This window comes from Odocoileus virginianus, chromosome 6 (genome assembly GCF_023699985.2).
Source record: "Odocoileus virginianus isolate 20LAN1187 ecotype Illinois chromosome 6, Ovbor_1.2, whole genome shotgun sequence".
Lineage (NCBI taxonomy): Eukaryota > Metazoa > Chordata > Mammalia > Artiodactyla > Cervidae > Odocoileus > Odocoileus virginianus.
Window position 1 is genome coordinate 88,396,897 of NC_069679.1, and position 23,285 is coordinate 88,420,181.

The following is a 23,285-nucleotide window of genomic DNA, read 5'->3' on the forward strand; positions in this document are numbered from 1 at the left end:
CCAAGGCTCCACCAACCAACCAGACTACCCAGTGACTTGGGTGTCTGGGCATGACCACCAGACGAAGCGAGGCGTGATGTCAAGGTGAAAGCTATCTGGCTGAAAACGCGGTCCCAGGATTCCGCAACAGGCGGAAGCACATGCCAGGGAGGCGTCGGCTGACAGAGGAATGCTGCTAGGTGACAGCCGTCCCCCCAGAGCCATTCGTGGCACGAGAAGAAGGCTGCGGGCAGGGGCCGTCTGCCCCGTCCGTCACGCCGGCCACCCCGGGCTCGTCACACCTGTTTCAGACACAAGCGAATTTCAAGCCGGGGACCGGTTCTGTGGCCCCACGACAGGAGGAGAGCAGTCGTGCAAGCCCCACGCAGCCTTGGACGCCGAGAGGCTTTTAGTGGTTGGTTGTCTGGGAGGGGAGGGAAGTTCACCTTAAAAGAACTCAGTTGTGAGCTGCGTGGCTCTCTCCCTGCAGATGGGCTCCTTGGTGGAGGCGGTGGACAGAATGCAGCCAGCCAGGAGGGGAGGGTCCCTGGGAGTCAAAGCCCCTGGGGTGATGAAGAACCGGGCCCACCCCAAGCCTGGGACGTGCCCTGGGGGTGCCCCTTGCGACAGGAACATCTGGACTCATCACTTCATCTGAGCCAGACTGCGAGGGGCTTTGTTTTTTTTGAAGCCTGAGTAACCGTCGCCCTGTACAGTCACCAAACCAAAGGCTAAAAAAAGATGGGAGCCACGCAGGCTCGTCTGTTCCCCGAGGCTCCTGCCTAAAGTGGCGGTGCGCCGGCAGGCTACAGGGTGAGCCGGGCGCCGTCCGACGTCAGCCAACCTGTTACAGTACTTCATTCCCTGTCCGCGTGCCCAGAGGCTGTTGCAACGCGTATAAATTTAGAAGAAGCAAGATAAATACCGTGGAAAGGTTCGTTTGAACAAAAGGAGTTGTTTTTCTTTCCTCCTTTTCTTTTTTACTCCACTGAAGAAGAGATAAAATGATCCTGCGACTGAGTTAGCCTCTTGGGGGGCAGATTTGGTGTTCTGGGCACCCTCAATAACGCATGAGCATGGCCGCCGACTATCCAGCTTCTCCCAAAACTGTAAAACAGTCCAGCTTCCAGCCTGAACGTCTCTTAGCAGCTGAGGGAATGAGGTGGCAACAAGATTTGTAAGCAACTGGGGTCTCCTCAGAATGAGCGAAAGACTCCACGTGAAGACAGCGTTTACTCTCCCTGAACGAAGCCTGTACCAGCTCACTCGACCCACGCTGGGCCGGAAGTCCCGGCTCACTCGACGCACCCTGGGCCGGAAGTCCCGGCTCACTCGACGCACCCTGGGCCGGAAGTCCCGGCTCACTCGACGCACACGGGGCCGGAAGTCCCGGCTCACTCGACGCACACGGGGCCGGAAGTCCCGGCTCACTCGACGCACACGGGGCCGGAAGTCCCGGCTCACTCGACGCACACTGGGCCGGAAGTCCCGGCTCACTCGACGCACGCTGGGCCGGAAGTCGCCAGTGCGCCAGGAGTTATGCCTCAATACTTGACATAAAATAAAACCAGCTTTACAAGGAAATTACTGTCACAGATGGGAGAATGGGGATCAGCGTAGAATCACACTGAAAACGAAACTGCCTGAGAAACACTTGCCTTCTCTTACACACAGACTCACCCCCAGTGGGTTTATGGACCATCGGTAGGAAGTAAGCACTAGTGAATTCTACCACCATATTATGCAGCCTGATTCCCATTTTGCAGAGAAGGAAACCAAAGTTAGATGAGGGGACGGAGGGCACATGGCTGCCAGTGAGGGGAGGGGGTGGCGGCAAGACCAGGTCCGCCAGCTCCTCCCAGTGCACACACCGCCTGTGTGTGTGTGAGAGAGAGAGAGAAGACCAGGTCACCCAGCTCCTCCCAGCACTCACACCGCCAGCACCACCCACTGCCTGGAAGTCAACCAGACTCAAGGGTTGTACCTCCGACAGCATCTCATACTGGCCTCTTCTTCCAAGAGCGATGGTCAGCAAATCATAGACCACAGATGCGCTCTGTAAACTGATGAGACGGTCACTCTTGTGCTCAGGTATCCTGCTCAGCACAGCGTCCCGGTTGGCCTGAAAACAACACGGAAGGGAGAAGCAGATGGTGAGCTGGCAGCGCACACAGCTATCACTTTGTGCAAGGAAGCCGTTCAGGGCCTGCTGCCCCTGAGAGCTTGCCGAGGGCCTGGGGACGAGGGCGCGAGTGAGCGAGGGGTCGTTTACTCAGAATCCCCAGAGCGCTGCAGGACTCAGGAGGCCTGGAGGGCACTTGTCCGTGCTGGCAGGCGTCTGGAGGAAGCTTTAGGAGCTGATGCAAAGCACAGTGGTTTCTCCTGGGCTCAGGCTCACAGCCAGCCACGCAGTGGACACAGCTGCGCTTGGGGGCAGCAGAATCATCCATCAGATGAAGCCCTGCTGTGCCTCACTTATGGATCCTGCTTCTCCTCTACACGAAAGAGCAGGAGAAAATCCCCAGCCCCACACTTCCCATTGCCAAATGGTGTTATCAGGGCACATCAGTCCTACGGAGATGTGTCGTCCTTTTCCTCTCTCACCCAAGCAACATTCGAATCTCTGTATGACAGCGTTACAGGAAAAGACGACAAAGACTCATTCAACCTTGTTCAGGGAAGCACAGAACAGAAGCAGAAGAGAAAGCAAGAAGCAAACAGACTTTTATTTTAAAAAATGTCAGCACAGAGGACTCAGGAGAACAAGGAGGCATGTCTATTTCACACCCCCACTGCTCAGCACAGAAAGACCGCAGGCGCATTCAAGCTTATTCATCTCATTTATCTAGAAATCAACTGCTCTCCATGGCAACTTGCTTTCATTACTTTTGCAATTACTCCACCAATTCCTCCAAACACATCACATGTACTGGAGACTCTAAACGTAGCTCAGTTTCCTTTTCTCCCTAACAGGGAGTTCAGTACCAACAAAGTAAGACTTTGCCGGTCTTCTTTTCCCTTCTAATTAACAGAAGTCTCCAGACCTATCCATCCCTAGGAACACAGAAAGGGCCCATCCATTTTCCCTGTGAAACTGGCTCTCGAGGGACCAGAGTCACTGGTCCAGGCAGCCCGACATTTACCTTCCAGCCTGACACTTAGAAAGGCCATGCACACACCTTCTCACTCACTAATGAGATGGATGCTTTCTTTTGTGTGAGTCCAAGGCATTGACTTGTAGCCTCCTGTCAGTACTTACTCATTTTAAAACTCCTTCCTCTTAAATGTCAAAGACAAATAAGAAATATATAAGACAGGCCACTTCCTACAAAGTGAGTCATCTCTTATGGAAACAAGTCTGCTTTTGAAAATCTCATTGTAAGTTTTTCTGGTTAGAAATGCCTTTGGAGCCAACAAAAGAAGCTGTGAGGAAAACAGGGCCTGATATCAGTGGTCTCATTTGATTTATTTGCTCCAAATGTTCCATATTGAGACCAACCTGGGAGAGAAGGGAACACAACAAAGCATCATGTAAGAAAGATTTTCAGGTTATGCCAAACACATTCCTTTTTTCTTTTTAAAGAGAAAGTCTATCAGTGCCTTTTGATTAAAAAGGTACAATCAGAATCTCAAGCAGGTCTACAAATAATAAATAGCCCAGAATGCTGTCTCAGTAGTAATCATGCTAAAATACAATTCTGATAACTCCCTTCTCCTGGAAAAACTAATTTTATTTGAGGTAAGAACACAGTTCAACTCCAAATGAGTTCTTGTAGGCAGAGGGACCATTGACAAATTTATGTTTCTAAGTTAAAATCAGGACCAGAGGAGACTACAATTTTCTCAGACAGACACACACACACACACACACACATACACAACACAGCAATTCTCATTTTGGTTCTGAAATTGAGCACATCTATTTTCTGTCTAAAAACTGAAAAAAAAAAAAAAAATCAAGGGACATGAAAAAAGGCTTCCAAAGGCAACTTAATTTAGATTTCTACCTACGTAACCATGGAATGATTTACTGAGAGAACATAACCGTCCTGGTTGGCAAACCCCGTCCTTCTTATTTACTGTCATCATTTGGATTTCATCATCCTCTGAAGAGATTTTCTGGAAACTGAATACGACAGAGTCGAATTTGACTGCCTCAAAGGGATCCGAAATTTGAGTATTATTAGGGTCTGTCACTGCAGTGAGGGAGCAGGAGGGTTAGACATCACTCCCAAGACATCTACTCTAAGAGCATGCATTCTAGAGATGTTGCCAGCTTTCCCAAATTCCAAACTGGAACGCACACAGCCTGACAACAGAACACAATATTTTCAATCAGAATTGTCCAAGAGATCGAAAGTGTATGGTCACCATGCTTTCAGAACTGTTACATTATCACTAACTGAGTTTGCCCAAAGGAAGCTAAATGCCAGGTTGTGAAGGGCCCAGAGAGGAGGAGGGGATGGCACTGAGCACTCCCACCCACCCGCCACGGAGCTGACGGGGCACGGTGAGATCTGCTCGTCTGAATACCAGTTACAGGAGGCCACTGGGTGCTGGCCTGTGCACATATGTGCCTCCACCACTGTGCCAAGGCGGAGGAGAGGATGTAAATGACACCATCCGAAGTCACCAGCTGACAGTCAAGGAAAGATGAGCCATGGAGGCGACCTGTATCCTTCAGAGGAAGTGGGGCCAATGACGTCAAAGGGCTTCCAAATAAAAAGATGCGGTAACTCAAGCAGTCTCACTCTTGTAAACATCTCAGGGCCATCTCACAGAAAAAGAAAACCCAAAGCTCTAAAGTAAGGCAAGAAAGCTACGCTCCACGCCCAACCGCAGCCTCCTCTGCCCCGTCTTCACTCAGCACGGTTTCTACGTCTTCTCCCCCGGAGGAGGTCTCACGCCTCCACTTAAGCCGTGAGCTCAGGAGTAGGGGGACCACCTTCTCCCGCTGCAGTTACGCCTCCTTTTCCTCCTGTTTGTGCTCCTGTCTGCCCAGCAGGTTGGGAGTTTCGGAAGGGAGACAGGGCATCCGCTAGAAGGAGCAGGAGACCGCTGAAGGAGGCCTGCCGTCCCTCGTCTAAATGAGGTGGTGGACACAAGGACCTTCCAAGCCCGGGGCTTGCTGTGCTGCTCAGGTGCCCAGCACACATCATGTATGTGCCAAGGTATTAACTGCCATGACACATATTACTCTGGCGTGCTTCAAGTTGAGCCGTCACGCCTAGCGATGTGCTGAGAAGAAACCCAGTAAATGATGAACGATGAAATTCTAGACCTAAACTCGATCTCCTGGCCAAACACTAAGAAAACATTTCAAAGGAATCTGATGGTCTGGCAAAAACTCCCTCCCGACAGTGGAGCTGGGTAACAGAGTGGGCTCTCCTGGCCTGGGACTGTGCAATGCCTGGGGATCAGGTGGGGGCTGGAGAGAGGACCTGGGCGGAACACAAGGCAGCTTCATCAGGCCGCTGCTATGGAAACCAGAGGTTCAGTACAGCCAGTGTTTCACCCCCAAATTCTCCCTCCCACCAAGGCAAATGAAGAAGGCTCATAAAGGTTTACCCTTGAGGGCTTCTCCCCGCCCCCCAGTTAAGGTTCCGCTGATGGGCGTTTTAGCTATAGTTCCCCATATACAACTGTGTTCTTGTTCAATCAGTACTTTGTGGATAAATGAATGAACTCAGATGCCTGCTAATTGCTAAGGGAAAGAGAAGTTTCATGTGTCAGGCCAACCCAAGGGGCATTTCTAGCCAGCCCAAGAATTAGACACATCTCTCTTTAAACCACTGTAGTTATTTTTCCCACCAGGTGTCCCCTTCAGAAAGTACTCTTCTTGTTTCTGCAAAGAAAAAGAGTCTCTATCCTGACCGAGTCACCACATCAGAACAGGGACTAAGGGAGCAGGGAAAGAAAAGTGCAAGAATACATCCTACTCACCATCGACTCACTGATCAGCAGCAACAACAGGGCTTCTTCAGTATTTTCTTGAGGACAAAAAACGCTGCGTAAAGAAAATTCACTTTGATATATGGCAATTCAAAGTCACACAAAATACATGACTAAGAACAGGACTGAATGCTAACAGCTTCTAGATTTTTATATCGTATAGAAGCCATAAAAAATGCTGGATAATCTGGACATTTGAATTAATTTGCTTACTTCTGTGATAATCTATGGAATTTATACATTTTAACTATGCATTTTAATAGCAGGTAACAGGGTAAAGCTGTAGAAACCAAGTTAAAAGCCCAAATAACATTTGTGACTATTATAGAGGCAGAAATTTTGATCAGTACAAACTGACATTGTCTAAATAACACAGACTTTCTCCTAAACCCATTATGAGTTATAACCCTCAGACATTTCACTACATGGTACTCTTCTCATGTCTTACTTGCTAGCTGGTATATTGTATATTGTCATTTCAATAAATAGGAGATTGGAAGCAATTTTAGAGTTTGAATAATTTCTAGGATACTGTAAGATACTAGGATACTGCTAAGTGAGCTATTTTACAGAAACACACATGCCAAATTTTGGGGTAGCATGCAAGAACTGTCTTATTAATTTTATGGAATTTGGCTAGACTCAACATCTTGAATTAAAAGGAAAGGCTTTTAAGCTCAATGTTGCTCAGGATTAGAGAACAATATAAACCAAATGTAACTCTGATCTCCATTCTCTATATCATATTTTTTGTGATTTGAGCATTTTAAAAGACTTCCCACATTTTTCTCCATTCTAAAGCTCTAGAATCCTTGAGTAGAACCGTGAATTGCATCACAAGTTGGGCCAAACTCAGCCCTTTTGTGGAATGCTAGAAGAATGCAGGAAGAATGCACTTGGTTAAGGACTTCTCTGCTGGTTCAGTGGTTAAGACTCCACATTCCTACCGCAGAGGCACAGGTTCAGTTCCTGGATGGGGAACTAAGATCCTGCATGCTGTACAGCATGGCCAAAAAAAAAAAGAAAAGAAAAACTTAAAAAAAAAAAAAAAAAAGTTAAAAAAGAAAAAAAACCCTGGATGTTTTGGAGAGGACTAAATAGAGACTAAATTTACACCTTCCCAGGCATACTATTATATCTAACTTAAGAGAAGGGATGAGGCCCCCTGCTGCCCCCAAATGGTCAAGAAACGTTTTCCAAATGATTCTAAATTCTTGTGATTTAGGCACTTGTGATCTAAGCTCTTGAGATACTTGTGATCTAAGCGCTTCTTTTCGCAGTGCCGGCAACTTTTGTACTGTGTTAAAGGACCGTGAGGAGTAAGACCGAAAAGTACAGTGACTGAGAGTTTACAGCTCGAACATCCTGGAGGTAAGCAGACCACCTGTGGGATGGTTCCCATTGCTCTGTCAGTTTATAAAAGGGCCTGTGAGCTTCAGGGCCACAAGGGAGAAACAGACGTGCAGGACAGACCTACAGACACGGGAGAAGGGCAGATGAATGGAGAGAGTGACGTGGAAATGTACAGCATCGTGTGAAACAGATAGAATGGAACGTGCTGTATCACTCGGGGAGCCCAGACAGGGCTCTGTGATGGGCTGCAGGCGGGGTGGGAGGGAGGTGGGGAGGGGTCCGGGAGGGAGGGGGCATGGGCATGCCTATGGCCTGTTTCTGTTGGTGTCTGGCAGAACCCCACAGAGTTCTGTAAAGCAATTATCCTTCAATTAAAAAATTACAAAAAGGGGGGGGCGCCTGTGAGCAAGGAACAAGCTTCTAGAATCTGCAGTGACCTCATTTAAGAGGTAGCTTTAGGTGACTTGGGTTTTTATAAGAGAGAACACTTCTCTCTCCTTAAATTCAGAAATAGAGCCTACAGGCTTTGAATTCAGAATGCTCGTGTGTGTGTGTGTGTGTGTGTGTGTGTGTATCCCCATCCAGCCATCAGTTCCTGACATTCTAGTTCATGTTCACATGCAACTGGGACCTCACGAAAAAAGCAGTAACATTAAGCTTTTTTTTTTTCCCCCATAGCTAGCCAGTTCTGCATTGTCCAGACTAATTGAAAAGAGAGAGAGCCCATGCTAATTGTGACTTAATACCAGCAAATTGAGTCCAAAATAATCCCCAAATTCCATCTGAGTCGTCTAGGCTGCTTATATGCGAGGTTGTGTTATTTTAACCAGAGCTGCTAATAAGTAGCACTTTTTTTTTTAAGTCACTCACTCACTCTTTGTGACCCCGTGGAATGTAGCCCACCAGGCTCCTCCGTCCATAGGATTCTCCAGGCAAGAATGCTGGAGTGGGTTGCCAAAAGTAGCACATTAACTGATCCTAATTCTGCTTCCTCTACCCTCTACCCTTTTCAAGGCAGGCAAGATGGGTCCCCAGGGGGCGCTGCAAGGCTCTGAGGACCAGCAGGAAGAAGCAGGGACCGGTGAGGGGAAAGGACAGTTTTAAGAGAAGTCCCTGAAAACCTGCACACTGTCGTTTACCCCTCCTCCCCGCCCCCGCCCCCGCCAACGATGAATTCTCCAGGCCTATTTCTGGCCTTTCTGGCCCTCTTCCCTGTGGAGCTCAGGGCAGACAGAGAAACTGCTGGGCTCTCCTTTTGTGATGTTGTCCTCTTAGGGCCCAAGAGTGTCAAGGGAAGGTCCTGGGCCCCCAGGCCTCAGGCTGTGGAGCTGGGAAACTCCAGCCTTAGATCTGGAGGAAGGTGATGGAAGAACTGCTCCTTCATACCTTTGGTTCTGCCAAGTAGTTACCAGACCCTTCAGTGTCCCTCATCGCTACCCTTCAAACAGCATCCTCATCCTTCCCAGAAACCGTCTGCACTGGCTGCCAGGAGGTTCAGACCTGCATTTAGGATGCCAGGGTAATTACTTTCTCCTCTGAGGCCTACACAGGAGTTTAGCACAATGTATGGCGCTCCTAGTGTTAAAAAAAACCATCATCCACTTCCTGGCACAAACTAGTGCTTTCTAGCCTCCTTCTTTACTTTGTGCTAATTATCTAATGTGCATTTCCTTATCAAACCACTTCAAGTGCTTCTTTCAAGGAAGAATAGAATGGAAGAAAGAAAATGAAACAAAAGGCATCCATGTCAGGAAGAAGTAAAACTGTACGTGCAGCTGACGTGATCTTGCGTATAGAAAATCCCAAGGGATCTAAAAAACTATTAGAACTAATAAATCAGTTCAGCAAGACTTCAGCATACACAATCAATATAGACAATCGATTTTATTTCTATATACTTGCAATAAACAACCCCAAAATGAAAGCAATAGTAACAATTCCATTTATGATAGTATTGAAAAAAATAGCCGACACACACCAGAACACCCTTAGCATAAGTTTACAAAAGAAATGCAAACATTATACCTTGAAAACTTCAAATTGTTGTCGAACAAAAGAAACATAAATGGAAAGACATGTTATGGTCACGACTTAATATTGCTAGGATGGTGTGCCTGTGTGCTAAGTCACTTCAGTCGTGTCCAACTCTTTGTGACCTCATGGACTGCAGCCTGCCAGGCTCTTCTATCCATGGGACTCTCCAGGCAGGAATACTGGAGTGGGTTGCCATGCCCTCTTCCGGGGGAATCTTCCCGACCCAGGGATCGAACCCATGTCTTTTAAGTCTCCTGTATTGGCAGGGGGGTTCTTTACCACTAACCACCACCTGGGAAGCCCTGTTAAGATGGCAACACTCTCAAATTAATCTACAGATTAAATTCATTTCCTATCATAATCCTAGTTGCCCTGTATTGTTTTTTTGCAGAAATAGACAAAATGATCCTAAAATTCATGTGAAAATATAAGGGTTTGGGGGGAAGGCAGGCTAAGGGGTGCTAGGTTTATTTGGGGGGGATAATAAAAATACTCTAAATTTGACCATAGTGATGAGCAATGTGACTATATTAAAAGCTATATTAAAGTGCATTGTACACTTTAAATGAGTGAATTGTATAGCATGTGAATTAGATCTCAACAAAACATTAATAAAAATGACTGTGTGTATTTGTGTGAAATGAAATTTGTGTCTTAATAACCATTCACAGTATGGGAATCTTCTAACTAATAACTACATTTAACTCGATCTATGTTTTGCCTCCATAATTCTTGTACAGATGGGGAAGCTGATGTGCGGCAAAGACTGAGTGGTTCCAGAAAGCAGGGAGACATGGCCGGCACTCGGAGCTTTTCTACCTTCAAGGGATGAGGCCACGCTGGAATAGTACCCAGACAGACACAGAGCTTCATCCAAATGTCAAACTTGACTGGGGGAGGAAGCAAGAGCTGGAGTCCTCAATATACAGGCACTTATGAAGCAGCTAAAGCAGAGGAAAAATCTAGGGCCTATTTTTAAGATTTAAAAACAGTAACTAAAAAAGAACCTCAGTCCTGCTGCTAAATAGCTCATAATAAGGGGTCAGCATTTTAAAAGTGAGAGTTTGAGAATTGCTAGAACAGATGTTCTATGAATCCAGATAAGGAGTAAGGAATGCAGGAAAAAGTTAAGAAAATGCTCACTAGTCTGAATCCATACAAGAAATGCAAATTGAACAAGATGACAAGACAGAGAAAGGCTAGGGTCAGTTTAAGAAGACTGAGAGGCAGTGGCCAGTGGCCACAGGACTCGAAAAGGTCAGTTTTCATTCCAATCCCTAAGAAAGGCAATGCCAAAGAATACTCAAACTACAGCACAATTGCACTCATCTTACATGCTAGCAAAGTAAGGCTCAAAATTCTTCAAGCCAGGCTTCAACGATACGTGAAACATGAACTTTCAGATGTTCAAGCTGGTTTTAGAAAAGGCAGAGGAACCAGAGATTAAATTGCCAACATCTGCTGGATCATCGAAAAAGCAAGAGAGTTCCAGAAAAACATCTATTTCTGTTTTATTGACTACGCCAAAGCCTTCGACTGTGTGGATCACAATAAACTGTGGAAAATTCTTAAAGAGATGGGCATACCAGGACACCTGACCTGCCTCTTGAGAAACCTGTATGCAGGTCGGGAAGCAACAGTTAGAACTGGACATGAAACAACAGACTGGTTCCAAATAGGAAAAGGAGTACATCAAGGCTGTATATTGTCACTCTGCTTGTTTAGCTTATATGCAGAGTACATCATGAGAAACTCGGAGCTGGAAGAAGCACAAGCTGGAATCAAGACTGCCGGGAGAAATACCAATAACCTCAGATATGCAGATGATACCACCCTTATGGCAGAAAGTGAAGAGGAACTAAAAAGCCTCTTGATGAAAGTGAAAGAGGAAAGTGAAAAAGTTGGCTTAAAGCTCAACATTCAGAAAACTAAGATCATGACATCTGGTCCCATCACTTCATGGCAAATAGATGGAGAGACAGTGGAAACAGTGTCAGACTTTATTTTGGGGGCTCCAAAATCACTACAGATGGTGATTGCAGTCATTAAATTAAAAGACACTTACTCCTTGGAAGAAAAGTTATGACCAACCTAGACAGCATATTAAAGAGCAGAAACATTACTTTGCCAGCAAAGGTCCATCTAGTCAAGGCTATGGTTTTTCCAGTGGTCATGCATTGATGTGAGAGGTGGACTATGAAGAAAGCTGAGCGCCAAAGAATTGATGCTTTTGAACTGTGGTGTTGGAGAAGACTCCTGAGAGTCCCTTGGACTGCAAGATGTAACCAGTCCATCCTAAAAGAGATCAGTCCTGAATGTTCATTGGAAGGACTGATGCTGAAGCTGAAACTCCAAAACTTTGGCCACCTGATGTGAAGAGCTGACTGCTTGGAAAAGACCATGATGCTGGGAAAGACTGAAGGCAGGAGGAGAAGGGGACGGCAGAGGATGAGATGGTTGGATGGCATCACCGACTCGACGGACAGGAGTTTGAGTAAACTCCGAGAGTTGGTGATGGACAGGGAGGCCTGGCGTGCTGCCCTCCATGAGGCCACAAAGAGTCAGACACGACTGAGCAACTGAACTGACGGACTGACTAAGAGGCAGTTACCCTGAGAAGCACTGCCCCCCGAAGCTGCAGAGCGATGCTCAGAAGCCTCACCCGCGATAACCCTCCAGCCCCTTCTCTGTCAGCGCTCCCGGGGCCTCAGAGGCAGCAGCCTGCGGGCTCTCAGCCACCTCCCACTGCACAGTGACTAAAGAAGCTTTCCATATTTATTTGTACATGTTCCTCTTTCCCTCATGGCGAGGTTCTGAAAAGCCACGGTGTCTTGGTCTTGTAGGAACAAAGACGGGAAGGAAGGCTCCGAGGGGAGGTTCCTGTCTTCCTGTCGCCTCGGGGTCTCGCTCTGTCTCCCGCCTACTCCTTCCCTACGGGGAAAGCCCAGGTGGAGCCACGCGTGGACCCTTACCCCATCATCCTCAGAGGTGACCCACAGTTTCACTGAAAACAGTGAACACGCTCTACAGAGACATCACCTTTCAACACTTGTAAATTATTAAGCATTTGTTAATGACTTAATTCTTCTTATAGCTAATTCGGTTTAAAACAAAATTTTAAACGAAGATCAAGGAGTTGCTGAGGAAAAGAAAAAAGTGAACTCTGGCTTACTAATAACTTTGTACGATGCTGAAGTTCTTATAATAATCTGAATAAAAATCCCAAAGACCAACAGTGAAGGCTGATAATAGCAGCCAAGCTATTCTAGATAAGAATGAGAGCATTTTCCCACTTAAAAGGTCCCCACTAGTGCATGGATTTCACTGAAGTTATGAAAAGTAAAGAGGTATCTTTATTAAACTCGTAAATTAGACTTGCTTGTCTGGTTCTCTTTCAGGGGAGAAAAAAATCTGCCCTCGAACGTCTCTGCATCCTTGTGTGTGTGTGCGCTAAGTCCTCAGTCGCGTCCGACGCCTTGTGACCCCGTGGACTGCAGCCAGCCAGGCTCCTCTGTCCGTGGGATTCTCCAGCGAGAACGCTGGAGTGGGCTGCCGTGCCCCTCTCCAGGGGGTCCTCCCGACCCAGGGCCGGACGCTGCGAGTCCTGCACCTCCTGCACTGGCGCCGCCGGGGGGCCCGAGGCTTCCCTCCCGCCCCCTAACCTACGCGTGAGGACGCCAGCTCCCATACTTCTCTCCTGAGTAGACGCGGGCTTTCCGGGTGAGGGTGTAGGTTTTCGTGTTTGCTCCTTTCCGGAGAGGATCGTCCAGGGGTGACTGGCATGGCGGATCCTCCAGAGGGTTCCAGTAGCTCTGTTCACACATACCCCGCAACAAGATCTCCGCCAGCTGCCTGGCTATTGTCTGGGGACACAAAGGAGCAGAGGGACAGCCGTGAATCTATTTCGGATCATTCACTCATTCGTTTGCTCATCGAGCAAATATTTTTCAGCCATCACTTTGTCATCACTATTCGAAGACTCGTTAAAAATTTTTACTCCTATGATGAAAATTCTCCAGTTGATGACAAAAAAAAAAAAATATGATACACTAAGATACTTGAAACATTTAAAAAACAGATAACCTCATGCCCTTCAAATGCTGCCCTGCTTCCGTTATATTCTGGAAGACTAAACATGTTTAGGACCTGAAATTTTTAGTTAAGCTCTTTTCCAAAAGCTCTTGTATTAACTAAATAGTAGGTGAACTGCAAATATTTTCATCACTGTCCAACCAGTGCCTGCTAAAGCCCAAAGTTGGCAGAAAGCCAGAACTCAACCTAGATGATGTAATCCCTGAAAAAAATCTCTGTTGACGATAAGAGGATGTCCGGTGCAGATGTTTAGAATGTCTTCCTTCTTAGGCAAGCCAGAACAAGTCCTCCGTGTCCCCGCCCCGGCCCTCGGCACCCGAGGCCTTGCCCTGTCCTTCCTGCACCCTGGTCTTCCGGCCCAAGGGCAGGGAGGGTGCAGTGGGAGCACGGGCACTGACCCAGAAATACATTTTCCCAAAGCTGGGTAGATATCTCTTTTCCCACTATGAAAACTCAGAAACGTCTGAGTCTCGTCCTCCCGGGTTAGATGCAGATCACTGTTTCCCTAACGCGGTCACTCTGCTGCCTAGGGCAGCACCATGCGTGTGTGTGTGTCCTGCGGCACTTCTGTCCCGTCCGGCTCCTTGCGACCCTCTGGACTGGGGCCGCCAGGCCCCTCTGTCCACGGGATTCTCCAGGCAAGAAGCCTGGAGTGGGTTGCCATGCCCTTCTCCAGGGAGGCTTCCCCACCCAGGGATGGAACTCGCGTCTCTTAGGTCTCCTGCACTGGCGGGTCCTTCACTGCCAGTCACCGGGAAGCCGGAGCAGCTCCGTGGGCGAGGTACCGGGGGCAGAAGACAGGGCAGCTACTGAGAAATGTGTTAACTGATGTCCTCATCATCTCCCAGTGACAAAGAGGAGAAATTAAAAAAAAAAAAATCCCTCTGAAAATAGAAGGACTGCATTGCAGGGTGATCCAGGCGACCTCACACTCAGCCAGAGGCAGGGAAAGAACACGTCAGCCAGCAGGTTTTCCACAAGGTTTTAGTGTTCTTCGGAAGAGGCAGGCAAAGGGTACTGATCTTTCCTAAGAACAAGACTTTTTAAATCACTATGTTCCAGAAAAGAACTTTGCGAGGCTTTCATCCGTGAGAAATCTCTTAAAACACCACAAGGAAACCTAAATGCAACCCAATTACTAGCTCAGTGGTTCCTGATAACCACTGGGTAAAGGCAAATTTTCTTCATTATTCCCAAGTAAGAGCCACTGGCTTTAAATGTCTATAAAAATGTGAAATTAGATGCACTCAGATCATCCCCAACTGAGCCATCTGTAAAGATCTCATAAGAACACGATTTTCAGCACCTAAACAGTTCCTGAACCATTTTCTTAAACCTTCCATTATGGCCTTGTTTTGATCTCACTGCAGTCATATAAACTAATGACTTTTGCTGGAAGCATCAACTGGCAAGAATAACCTCCACTCGCTCTAGCTGAGGGGAAAAAAAATGTTAAAGGAGAAAAATGAACAGGAACTTCACATTGTGGATGTATCTGCCACAGAGGGATTCTAAGGTAAAAGTCTCTGTCCTCAAGATAGTCTGCTTGTCCGCTGCTGGACAGCTCACACCAGACCTCATTTTCCCTCAAGTATTAACCTTCCGGAGAGAGCTTTTCGATGAGGTTTTGATGTGATTGCATATATTAATCAGCTCATCATGCACCTCCAGTTAGGAAGGAAGTTGGTTATATTCACTGAAAGCACAAATGAAGTTCAGAGGAGATTGAATAGGAGAAATTATCAGCAAGATCACTAATGTCTATGATACCTTTTATGTTTTATACTCAGGACATATATAGTTTGTAGTTTAAATGCCTAAAAATTGTTGATAACTATCAAATATATTTCAAATGAAGGGAAAGAAAGGAAGAAAGCTGCCTGGAAGAAGAACTTGAACTTCTTTGTACAAATTTGGTCATTAAATGCACTATTTTTTTCTTGCATGTGTTTTTAAACTGTGATAAACTTCACATAACATAAAATTCACCATTTTAAAGTGTACAATCCAGTGGCATTTAGCACATTCACAGTGTTGTACAACCACCGTCACTGTCTAGATCCAGAACACGCTTGACCCTACAAGGAAAGCCCACACCCTTTGAGAAGGCACTCTCCATCCTCCCTCCTCCCACACCCTGGGAGCAACGAGTCTGCTTCCTGTATCTGTGGGTTTGCCTAGTTTGGGCATTTCATATAAAGGGAACCGTACAACACGTGGTCTTTCTGTGTCTGACTCCGCTCACTCAGCATGTTCTCAAGGTTTATCCATGGAGCAGCATGAATCAGTCCTTCATTCCTCTCTACAGCTGAATGATATTCCACTGTATTCTGTTTATTCAGTCATCGGCCGGTAGACACTTGAATTGTTTCCACCTTCCGGCTACTGGAAGGAGTGCTGCTATGAACATTCATATACAAGTTTTGGTTTGAAAGCTTCAATTATTTGAGTATGTATCTAGGAATGGGGTTGCTGTAAATGTACTTTTAAATCCTTCTCTGCTATAGTTTCACACCAGAGTTTACAAAGCAACTTTTCCATCTCATGAGGATATCATAAATTTGCAACTATCAGCTAATCGAAGAGAAATCATACAGCAATTAAGAAACACTGCCTTAGAGAAGAAGAAAAATCATATGACATCCTTTATGTGCAGAACCTAAAAAGAAATTATACAAATGAACTTATTTACAAGACAGAAACCAACTCACAAACTTAAAGAAGGAACTTAAGATTGCCAGTGGGTACCAATGAGGGGAAGAGATAGTTAGGGAGTTTGGGATGGACATTTACACACTGCTGTGTTTACATGGATCACCAGCAAGGACCTGCTGTAAGCTCGGTGTCAGGTGGCAGCCTGGATGGGAGGGGAGTTTGGGGAAGAATGGGTACATGTCTGTGGATGGCTGAGTCCCTTCACTGTCCTTCACTGTCTGAAACTATCACAACGTTGTTAATCGACTATACTCCAATATAAAATAAAAAGTTAAAAAAAAACACAGTCACACACACACACACAAGAAACCTTGTCTCATGAGTGGCAATAGCTAGAGAAGCTTTCTCACGTCCAGTGGAAACCAAAAGACGCCAGTGAAGATGTCCCAGGAAGTGTTTCTCAGCTGGGCTGGGCAAAGAGTCACTTATGGAAACTAGAAAATACAGGTTCTTGAGTCCAGCCACAGGCTGGCATTCCCGAGGTCAGGCACAGGGATGTGTATTTGTCCAGTCCTCAGATGTATCGGATGCACACCTCTGGTTGAGCACTCAAGGAATTAGAAACAGTTTAATTTAGGTCACTCGTGGACCATCAACCAAGACCAAAGGTGTGCCTGCAACTAAAGTGTGACACTGAGTGGGAAGTGCCCCCTCATGTTGAACGTGAACGCGTCCGTCGCTCGGTCGTGTCCGACTCTTTGTGACCCCAGGGACTGTAGCCGCCAGGCTCCTCCGTCCATGGGATTCTCTAGGCAAGGACACTGGAGCGGGTTGCCATCTCCTTCTTCAGGGGGTCTTTCCAATTGAGGGATCAAACTCAGGTCTCCTGCATTGTAGATGGATACTTCACCGCGTGAGCTACCAGGGAAACCTGTGTTAACACTGACCAGTTAGTTAAAGCTGGAAGTGTCCAGGGCCAGCTTCAGTCCTCACAGGCTTCCTTTAGAAGTCTCTTCACTGGGTTTCTCAGGAACAAAAAAGAAGAAACCACTCTTCCTTCCTAACATATTTCTGGCCAGAATCCTACCTCAAAGGATTTTTATAAGTTAAAATACATTGATTTGAAAATCATAAACCATACACAGTAATAGAAAATATTCTCTAACTCTGAAAAATAATGTTGGCATAAGCAACAGGCAGATTCCTACAGTGCAGTCCATGTACACACATCTTTTAATGAGGAAGAACTATTCATTTCCTTAATGAAATATGTATTTTTTGAGAGTCTATATTTAAGAATTTTGAAAGATTGGCTAAGTGAGCTTTTAAAACAATTACAAGAACACTTGCCAGTACTCTTTTATGCTTTCAAATCTTTTAAGTTGTTCATGCTGACCAGTTGGGAAGTTTTATGGAATGTGGGGAGGAGGTCAATTTGAGAGAAAAGACATGTGGCAACAATTTTTATCCCTATTTTTGCAGGGTTTTTTTTCCCTTAAAGAGCTGTGTTGATCAAAAAATGTTTTCTTTGAACTTCTGAGGGCACCGATAAATCATACCAACACATAAATGAATATCAACGACCAAGTGAGTTTTTGGTGATGTGTGTGTGTGTGTGTGTGTGTGTGTGTGTGTGAAGTCACCCATCTTGTCTTATCTCCAATAATTCTGGGCCTCCCAGGTGTCACTAGTGGTAAAGAACCTGCCTGCCGACACAGGAGACTTAAGAGACACAGGTTCAATCCCTGGGCTGGGAAGATCCCCTGGAAGAGGAAATGGCAACCCACTCCAGTATTCTTGCCTGGGAAGTATGGACGGAGGAGCCTATTAGGCCACAGTCCATGGGATTGCAAAGAGTCAGACACGACTGAGGAGACTTGGCCCTGTAATCCTAGGAGAGCCTATTGGCTGAGCCCCCAGGACCTGTGAGTCGTGCGTCCACATCCTAATGTTCTGGAGACGCCAAAATGAAGACGCAGCCTCACTTCCCACGACGGGAGAGGCTTAGCCTTGTCCAGCTGAACACTCACAGCACTTAAAGGATTCCCGAGGGACTTCCCTGCGGGTCCAGGGTGTTAAGACTCCAGGCGTACACTACAGAGGGCGTGGGTTCAGTTTCTGGGCAGGGAATTTAAGATTCCACATGCCACGTGGTGTGGACAGAAAGATGAAAACCCATGGTAAAGGACACTTGATAACGGGCAGACCACAGCACGGATGACAAAACGCCAACGCTCGGCGGCGCTGGCTCTGAAGGGCACGCTACGAGGTGTAATGGTGAGCCTCCCGGGCAGGAGAGTGAAAGCTTTAACAGGAAGGCGAGAGAACTCAAGTCCACAGGGGAGTCAAGCTGCTGATCAGCCAGTGTATTTAACTAGCTTTCCTGTTTCTGGGTTTATGGTCAATGTAGCTGAACAGCTAGGAACCCCTAGGATCTGACGCCTCTGCCCTGTCTGGGGTGGGCACGAGCCTTCAGCGCACAGCCACACGGGCACCGGCAGGGCCTCGTTGTTTAACAGAGCGAGACCGAGAAGCGAGTGAAAAGATGTCCGTCACCAGCCGTCAGGGAAATGTAAGTCGGAACCGCAGTGAGATGGCACTGCTCGCTCACGGAGGATGGCTAGCGCTGAAAAGAAACGACAAACAAGTGCTGTCAAGGACGTGGGGAAACTGGAACACTCGTTGCTTCTGGTGAGAACGAGAAACGGCGCAGTCGAGCTGGAAGGCAGTTTGCAATTCCTCCAGAGGTCAAACGTACAGTTTCCATGGGATCTAGCAACACCAATCCCAGGTATGTACCCCAGAAAAGCGAACACAAATATCCACACAAGAACCTGCAAGAGGATGTTCACAGCAGCATTGTTCATAAGAGCTGACAAGTCGACACACTCCAGTGTCCTAGGGACTGGCGGCTGACAGACAGACGTGCCCTATCCTGCACTGGAACATCATCCACCGCAGAGAGGACAGGATGGGTGGGCCGTGAAAACATCACGCTGGGCCAGCCAGTCACAAAAAGACCACGTACTGGGGGAAGAGCAGAATGAGGCGGCCTAGTAACAGGCATGGAGGTTTTCGTGGGGTGATGAGAAAGTTCTGAATGGAAATATAAATGATGGCTGAACAATTTTGTGACTACTAATCTCCGATGACTTTAAACTGGTGAATGAATGATGTGTATCAACATGCTTCACTGATAGAATTTAAAATGTATAACGTCTATATTACCTAATATGTGATGAAACATCATATATCATTTATAATATGAAAGAGAGAGAAGGTCCTCGAAGCGCCTTCAGGCCTCAACCAAGTCAGCAGTCACACTTACCATTCGCAGGTTTTGGGTTGTTCTCGTTTCAACCGCTCTGAGGAGCTCTCTGAACCGCCCGACTCCTCTTGTCAGATTCCTGTGGGCACACAGAATTTGACAAGGCTTCCATCTGGCGTCTGCTAATATTAAATATTTTATACACACGTTCCACTGCATTTTGTCTACATAAAAGCTGTCGGCGAGATGGTAAGTGAACCATTGCTCTGCACATGTCTGTCCGTCTTTGCTCAAGTCTGAAAAAGCTGACCTAAGATTGATGGGCTTTGGTGCTTCCACAGTCAAAGTTTCTCAAGCAAAGAAATGCTGGAAAGCCAGATCTGAGGCAACAATTTTAAAAGGCAAGATATCTTTCACGAGTCTATCTTCCACCCCTGAGTAGCTCAGCCTACTTCATTAACTGGTGCTAAACTCCTCATCCCAGAATGGGTGGCATAAAGGTACACGAACGTGTGTAATGCAAGAAAGGCTTCTTGTGACCTGCCTTCTTTGTGGGCAAGACAAAGAACAGAGGTATGAAAATGAGGGGCTCCATCAGGCAAGCACTCTGTGTCTTCGAGAACACACACCACTGCCCAGTAAAGCCCCCTGCCCGCCCCCAGCCTAACCCCAACCCTAAGCAGGCAGGCAGAGGGTCACAGCCCCTCCCGAGCGGGCGGGAGCCCCTGGGCTGAGGTCAGCACATCTCACACATGGCCATGCACCTCGCTGTGTGGGTAGCATGTTTCGTGAAGGGGCAAATCAGGCCTGGTTTCCCCCTGACCCACACGCCCAGACGCCCCATGTCTGTCCCCTCTCTGAGGCTGTGCCCACCCGACCGGCTGGGATCACTTCCCCGCAGGTCCCTTCACATCGAGCGCCACCACCTCCTATGACATAACCCGGTGATATTTATAACCTGCTCATTAGAACACATCTCATCTTTCCAAAAAGCCAGCGAGCAGGTCAGCCGGTGCCGGCCGCGGCAGAGTCCAGGTATTCGGCTCTCTCCTTAGATGACACTTTAAATCACACAAAGGGATGAAAGCAAACTACACGTGGGTTCTGTATGCTCTGAGCACTCATGGGGCCATTAATTCGTGTCTTATATCAACGTGACATCCCAGGGCTCTCATTCACAAGAACAGCCCCAGAACTCGAAGATACTGGTTTACTGGCGCCGGAACATAAACACTCCCATAGTCCTCTCACCCACACACATCAGATGATATCAGATCAGAGGCTTTACGGTGGCATAAAAAGAAAAGCTTGTGCTCAGGACTCCAGGCAGCGCTAAAGGAGACATGAATAAAAATTAGGTAATAGGCCCTGGGACATGCAATCTATGCTGCTTTCCCCTTCATTTGCTTTTATGGGATCTGTGTTCACAGGCAACAGAGTACATTGGCTTTGGACTGAAGCTCCGTTCTCTTCAGTAGCACAGAGGGCGGCGGGTGGGGGGGGAACCAGCTGCAGCTGAGAAAGGGATGGGCGGGACAGAGCAGTGTCGGTTTAGTCCAGAATCCCAGAGTAAACTCTGAGTGGGCACAAAGAGAGGCTTCCCTGGTGGCCCAGGGGGAAGGAGTCCACCCGCTATGCAGGAAAGGCGGGTCGATCCCGGGTGGGGAAGATGCCCTGGAGAAGGAAGGCTAACCCACCTCAGTATTCTCGCCTGGGAACTCCCAGGACAGAGGAGCCTGGCGGGCCGCAGTCCACGGGGTCACCGGAGTCTGACATGACTGAGCACACAGCTCGCGTGTGTTTGCATGCACACGGAAACAAACCAGGGGCTTTAAACTGTGAGCGAAGGTGGCGCTGAGGCAATGTCATCGGAGACCCAGGTTTACATGGCTGTTTTTGCAGGCGGGGAGCTAGGCGTTGAGTAGGCAGCATTCAATCCAAACGCTCTAACTCAGGGGAAAGACACCAGGTGGGAGCTGGCTCTTCAGAACGTCTCCCAGGCCCTCCTCGCAGAGAGAGATACTTGTCAAGTTACAGAAACACAGAATTTTCTAGCTAGAAATGATCCCGACATGACCTAGTCCACCGTGACACAAAAGAGAAATGGCTCGCCCTGAGTCACACAGCAGTCAGAGGGCCAGCTGGGAGCTTTCTGCCAAAGCTCTCACCTTCCTGACAAAGGAAACGCGCGCTCTCAGACCACAGGACGGTGCTTGCAGGAGAACAAAACAGCAGGAACACAAGAAAGGCCTGTTTTCTTAGAGAACCAGCCTCTGGTTGCCGGGAGGAAGGACCGGGAAGGGATGGTTGGGGAGTTGGGGAAGGACATGCACACGGCTGTATGTAAATGGATCACCAACAAGGCCTGCTGTGAGCGTGGGGAACTGTGCTCCGGGCTCCTCGGCAGCCTGGGTGGGAGGGGGCGTTGGGTGGGATGGATACCCATATACATGCGGCTGGGTCCCTTCGCGGTCCGCCTGAAACCATCACGACATTGTTAATCGGCTACACCCCAATACAAAGTAAAAAGTTTACAATAAAATACTCGGGGAGAAAAAGAAAAGAAGGTCTGTTTTACATGATTAATATGCAAATTAATATGTACATAATACAAATCTGATGGTTCCAGTGATCTCAGCAAATGAACTACTCCTAGACACTGGTTTAAAAACGAAGCAAAAGCCGCTGGCGCGGGAGAAGCAGCCTGGCGTCCGGGGCGAGGCGCGCCGCCTGGGCTGCGGCCCGGGTGCAGAGCCGCCGTGGGAGGCCGGGCGGTCTCCCGCGCAGGGCCGGCGCCCCCCGGCGGCCGCGGCAGGAAGTCCCCGTCACCGGGGACGGCGGCCACCGGGCGGGCCAGGCGGCGGCCACGCCGGGGGCTCCCCGGCACCGCCCTGCCTCTGAGCAAATCCGCGCTCTTCTCAAGCTGTTTTCTTCTGGGAAGAGCTTCGGCTGCAGAGTCAAGCGCTTCCAGAAGCCGGAGAGGACTGTGCTCGTCAAGGGAGGGGCCGCAGGGGCCGCAGGGGCCGCAGCGCAGGGCTGGCAGCCGCGGGGAGGGGCTGGAGGCGGCAGGTCCACATCGTGAACATCAGAAGAGGAACAGAGTGTCCTAAATGCAGAGCAGCCAACCACCAGCAGCCCTTACACCATGCCTGTGTTTCTATAGTCACATAATTTTATTCAAGCAGTCAGTTCCACGGTTGCCATGACGGCAGAAAAAAATTTTTTTAATATAATCATGATAGAAAGAAACAGAAAAAGATTAACTTGCAAGAACTACATTCTCAAGGCTATGAAATACCCGCAATTTGAGGGAAATAAATAAAAACTACAGGGTTGCTTTCACGTCCCTAAACTATTAGTTTATTCTTACAGTGTTGACACCCGTGAAACAGCTAGAATGAGCTACTGCTTAGAAACTCCACTCCAGAACGAAGAGAAAGAGAGCCAAGGACTCTCCCGGAGTTTGAGGGTTTCCACAGACCCTTGGCATGAGGTTATTTATCCTATTTCAACACCCCTGACTGAGGGAGTGCAATGATGTCAGAATTCATTATGGGAAACGAGTCTCAAAAAAACACTCTCGCCAGCATTCGAGCAGCGGGCACTGGCGAGCGGTCAGAACTCGGGGTTCACCTCCTGCACCTCGCTTCTTGAGCTGGGAGAGCTTGCCTCCGCGGGGGACGGCTCCCAGCAGCTCAGCCCTCACCGAGGAGAAAGGGCCTGGAGTCCCTGGAGCACCAGCCCAACAGGAGGGCGGAAGCCGCCCCGTCGCCGGGGGCCCCAGTCCTGCCTTGCCGAGGGGCCCCAGCTGCAGGCAGAGCTCCCCATCCTCAGCCGTGCCCGGGGCAAGCCCAGGCGGGGGAAGGCCCACCCGCGGCCCCAGGTCTCAGTGCCCTGAGGTTGGGGCAGGAGCAGGACCCCCTGAGGACGCCGGGGGAGGGGGGGGGGGTGG

General features: G+C 48.1%; 1 protein-coding gene across 5 annotated transcripts in view; it reads right to left on the reverse strand.

The window, feature by feature from the left end:
* TTC7B (tetratricopeptide repeat domain 7B) overlaps positions 1-23,285 on the reverse strand; it is a 267,917-nt gene that overhangs the window by 114,765 nt on the left and 129,867 nt on the right. For all 5 annotated transcript variants that reach the window (XM_070469788.1, XM_070469792.1, XM_070469789.1 and 2 more), the window contains 4 exons: positions 19,394-19,472; positions 13,009-13,181; positions 5,923-5,986; positions 1,964-2,101 (listed from right to left, as the gene is read on the reverse strand). In XM_070469788.1, the coding sequence (XP_070325889.1) occupies positions 1,964-2,101; positions 5,923-5,986; positions 13,009-13,181; positions 19,394-19,472 (454 nt within the window). The remainder of the gene's footprint in view (positions 1-1,963; positions 2,102-5,922; positions 5,987-13,008; positions 13,182-19,393; positions 19,473-23,285) is intronic.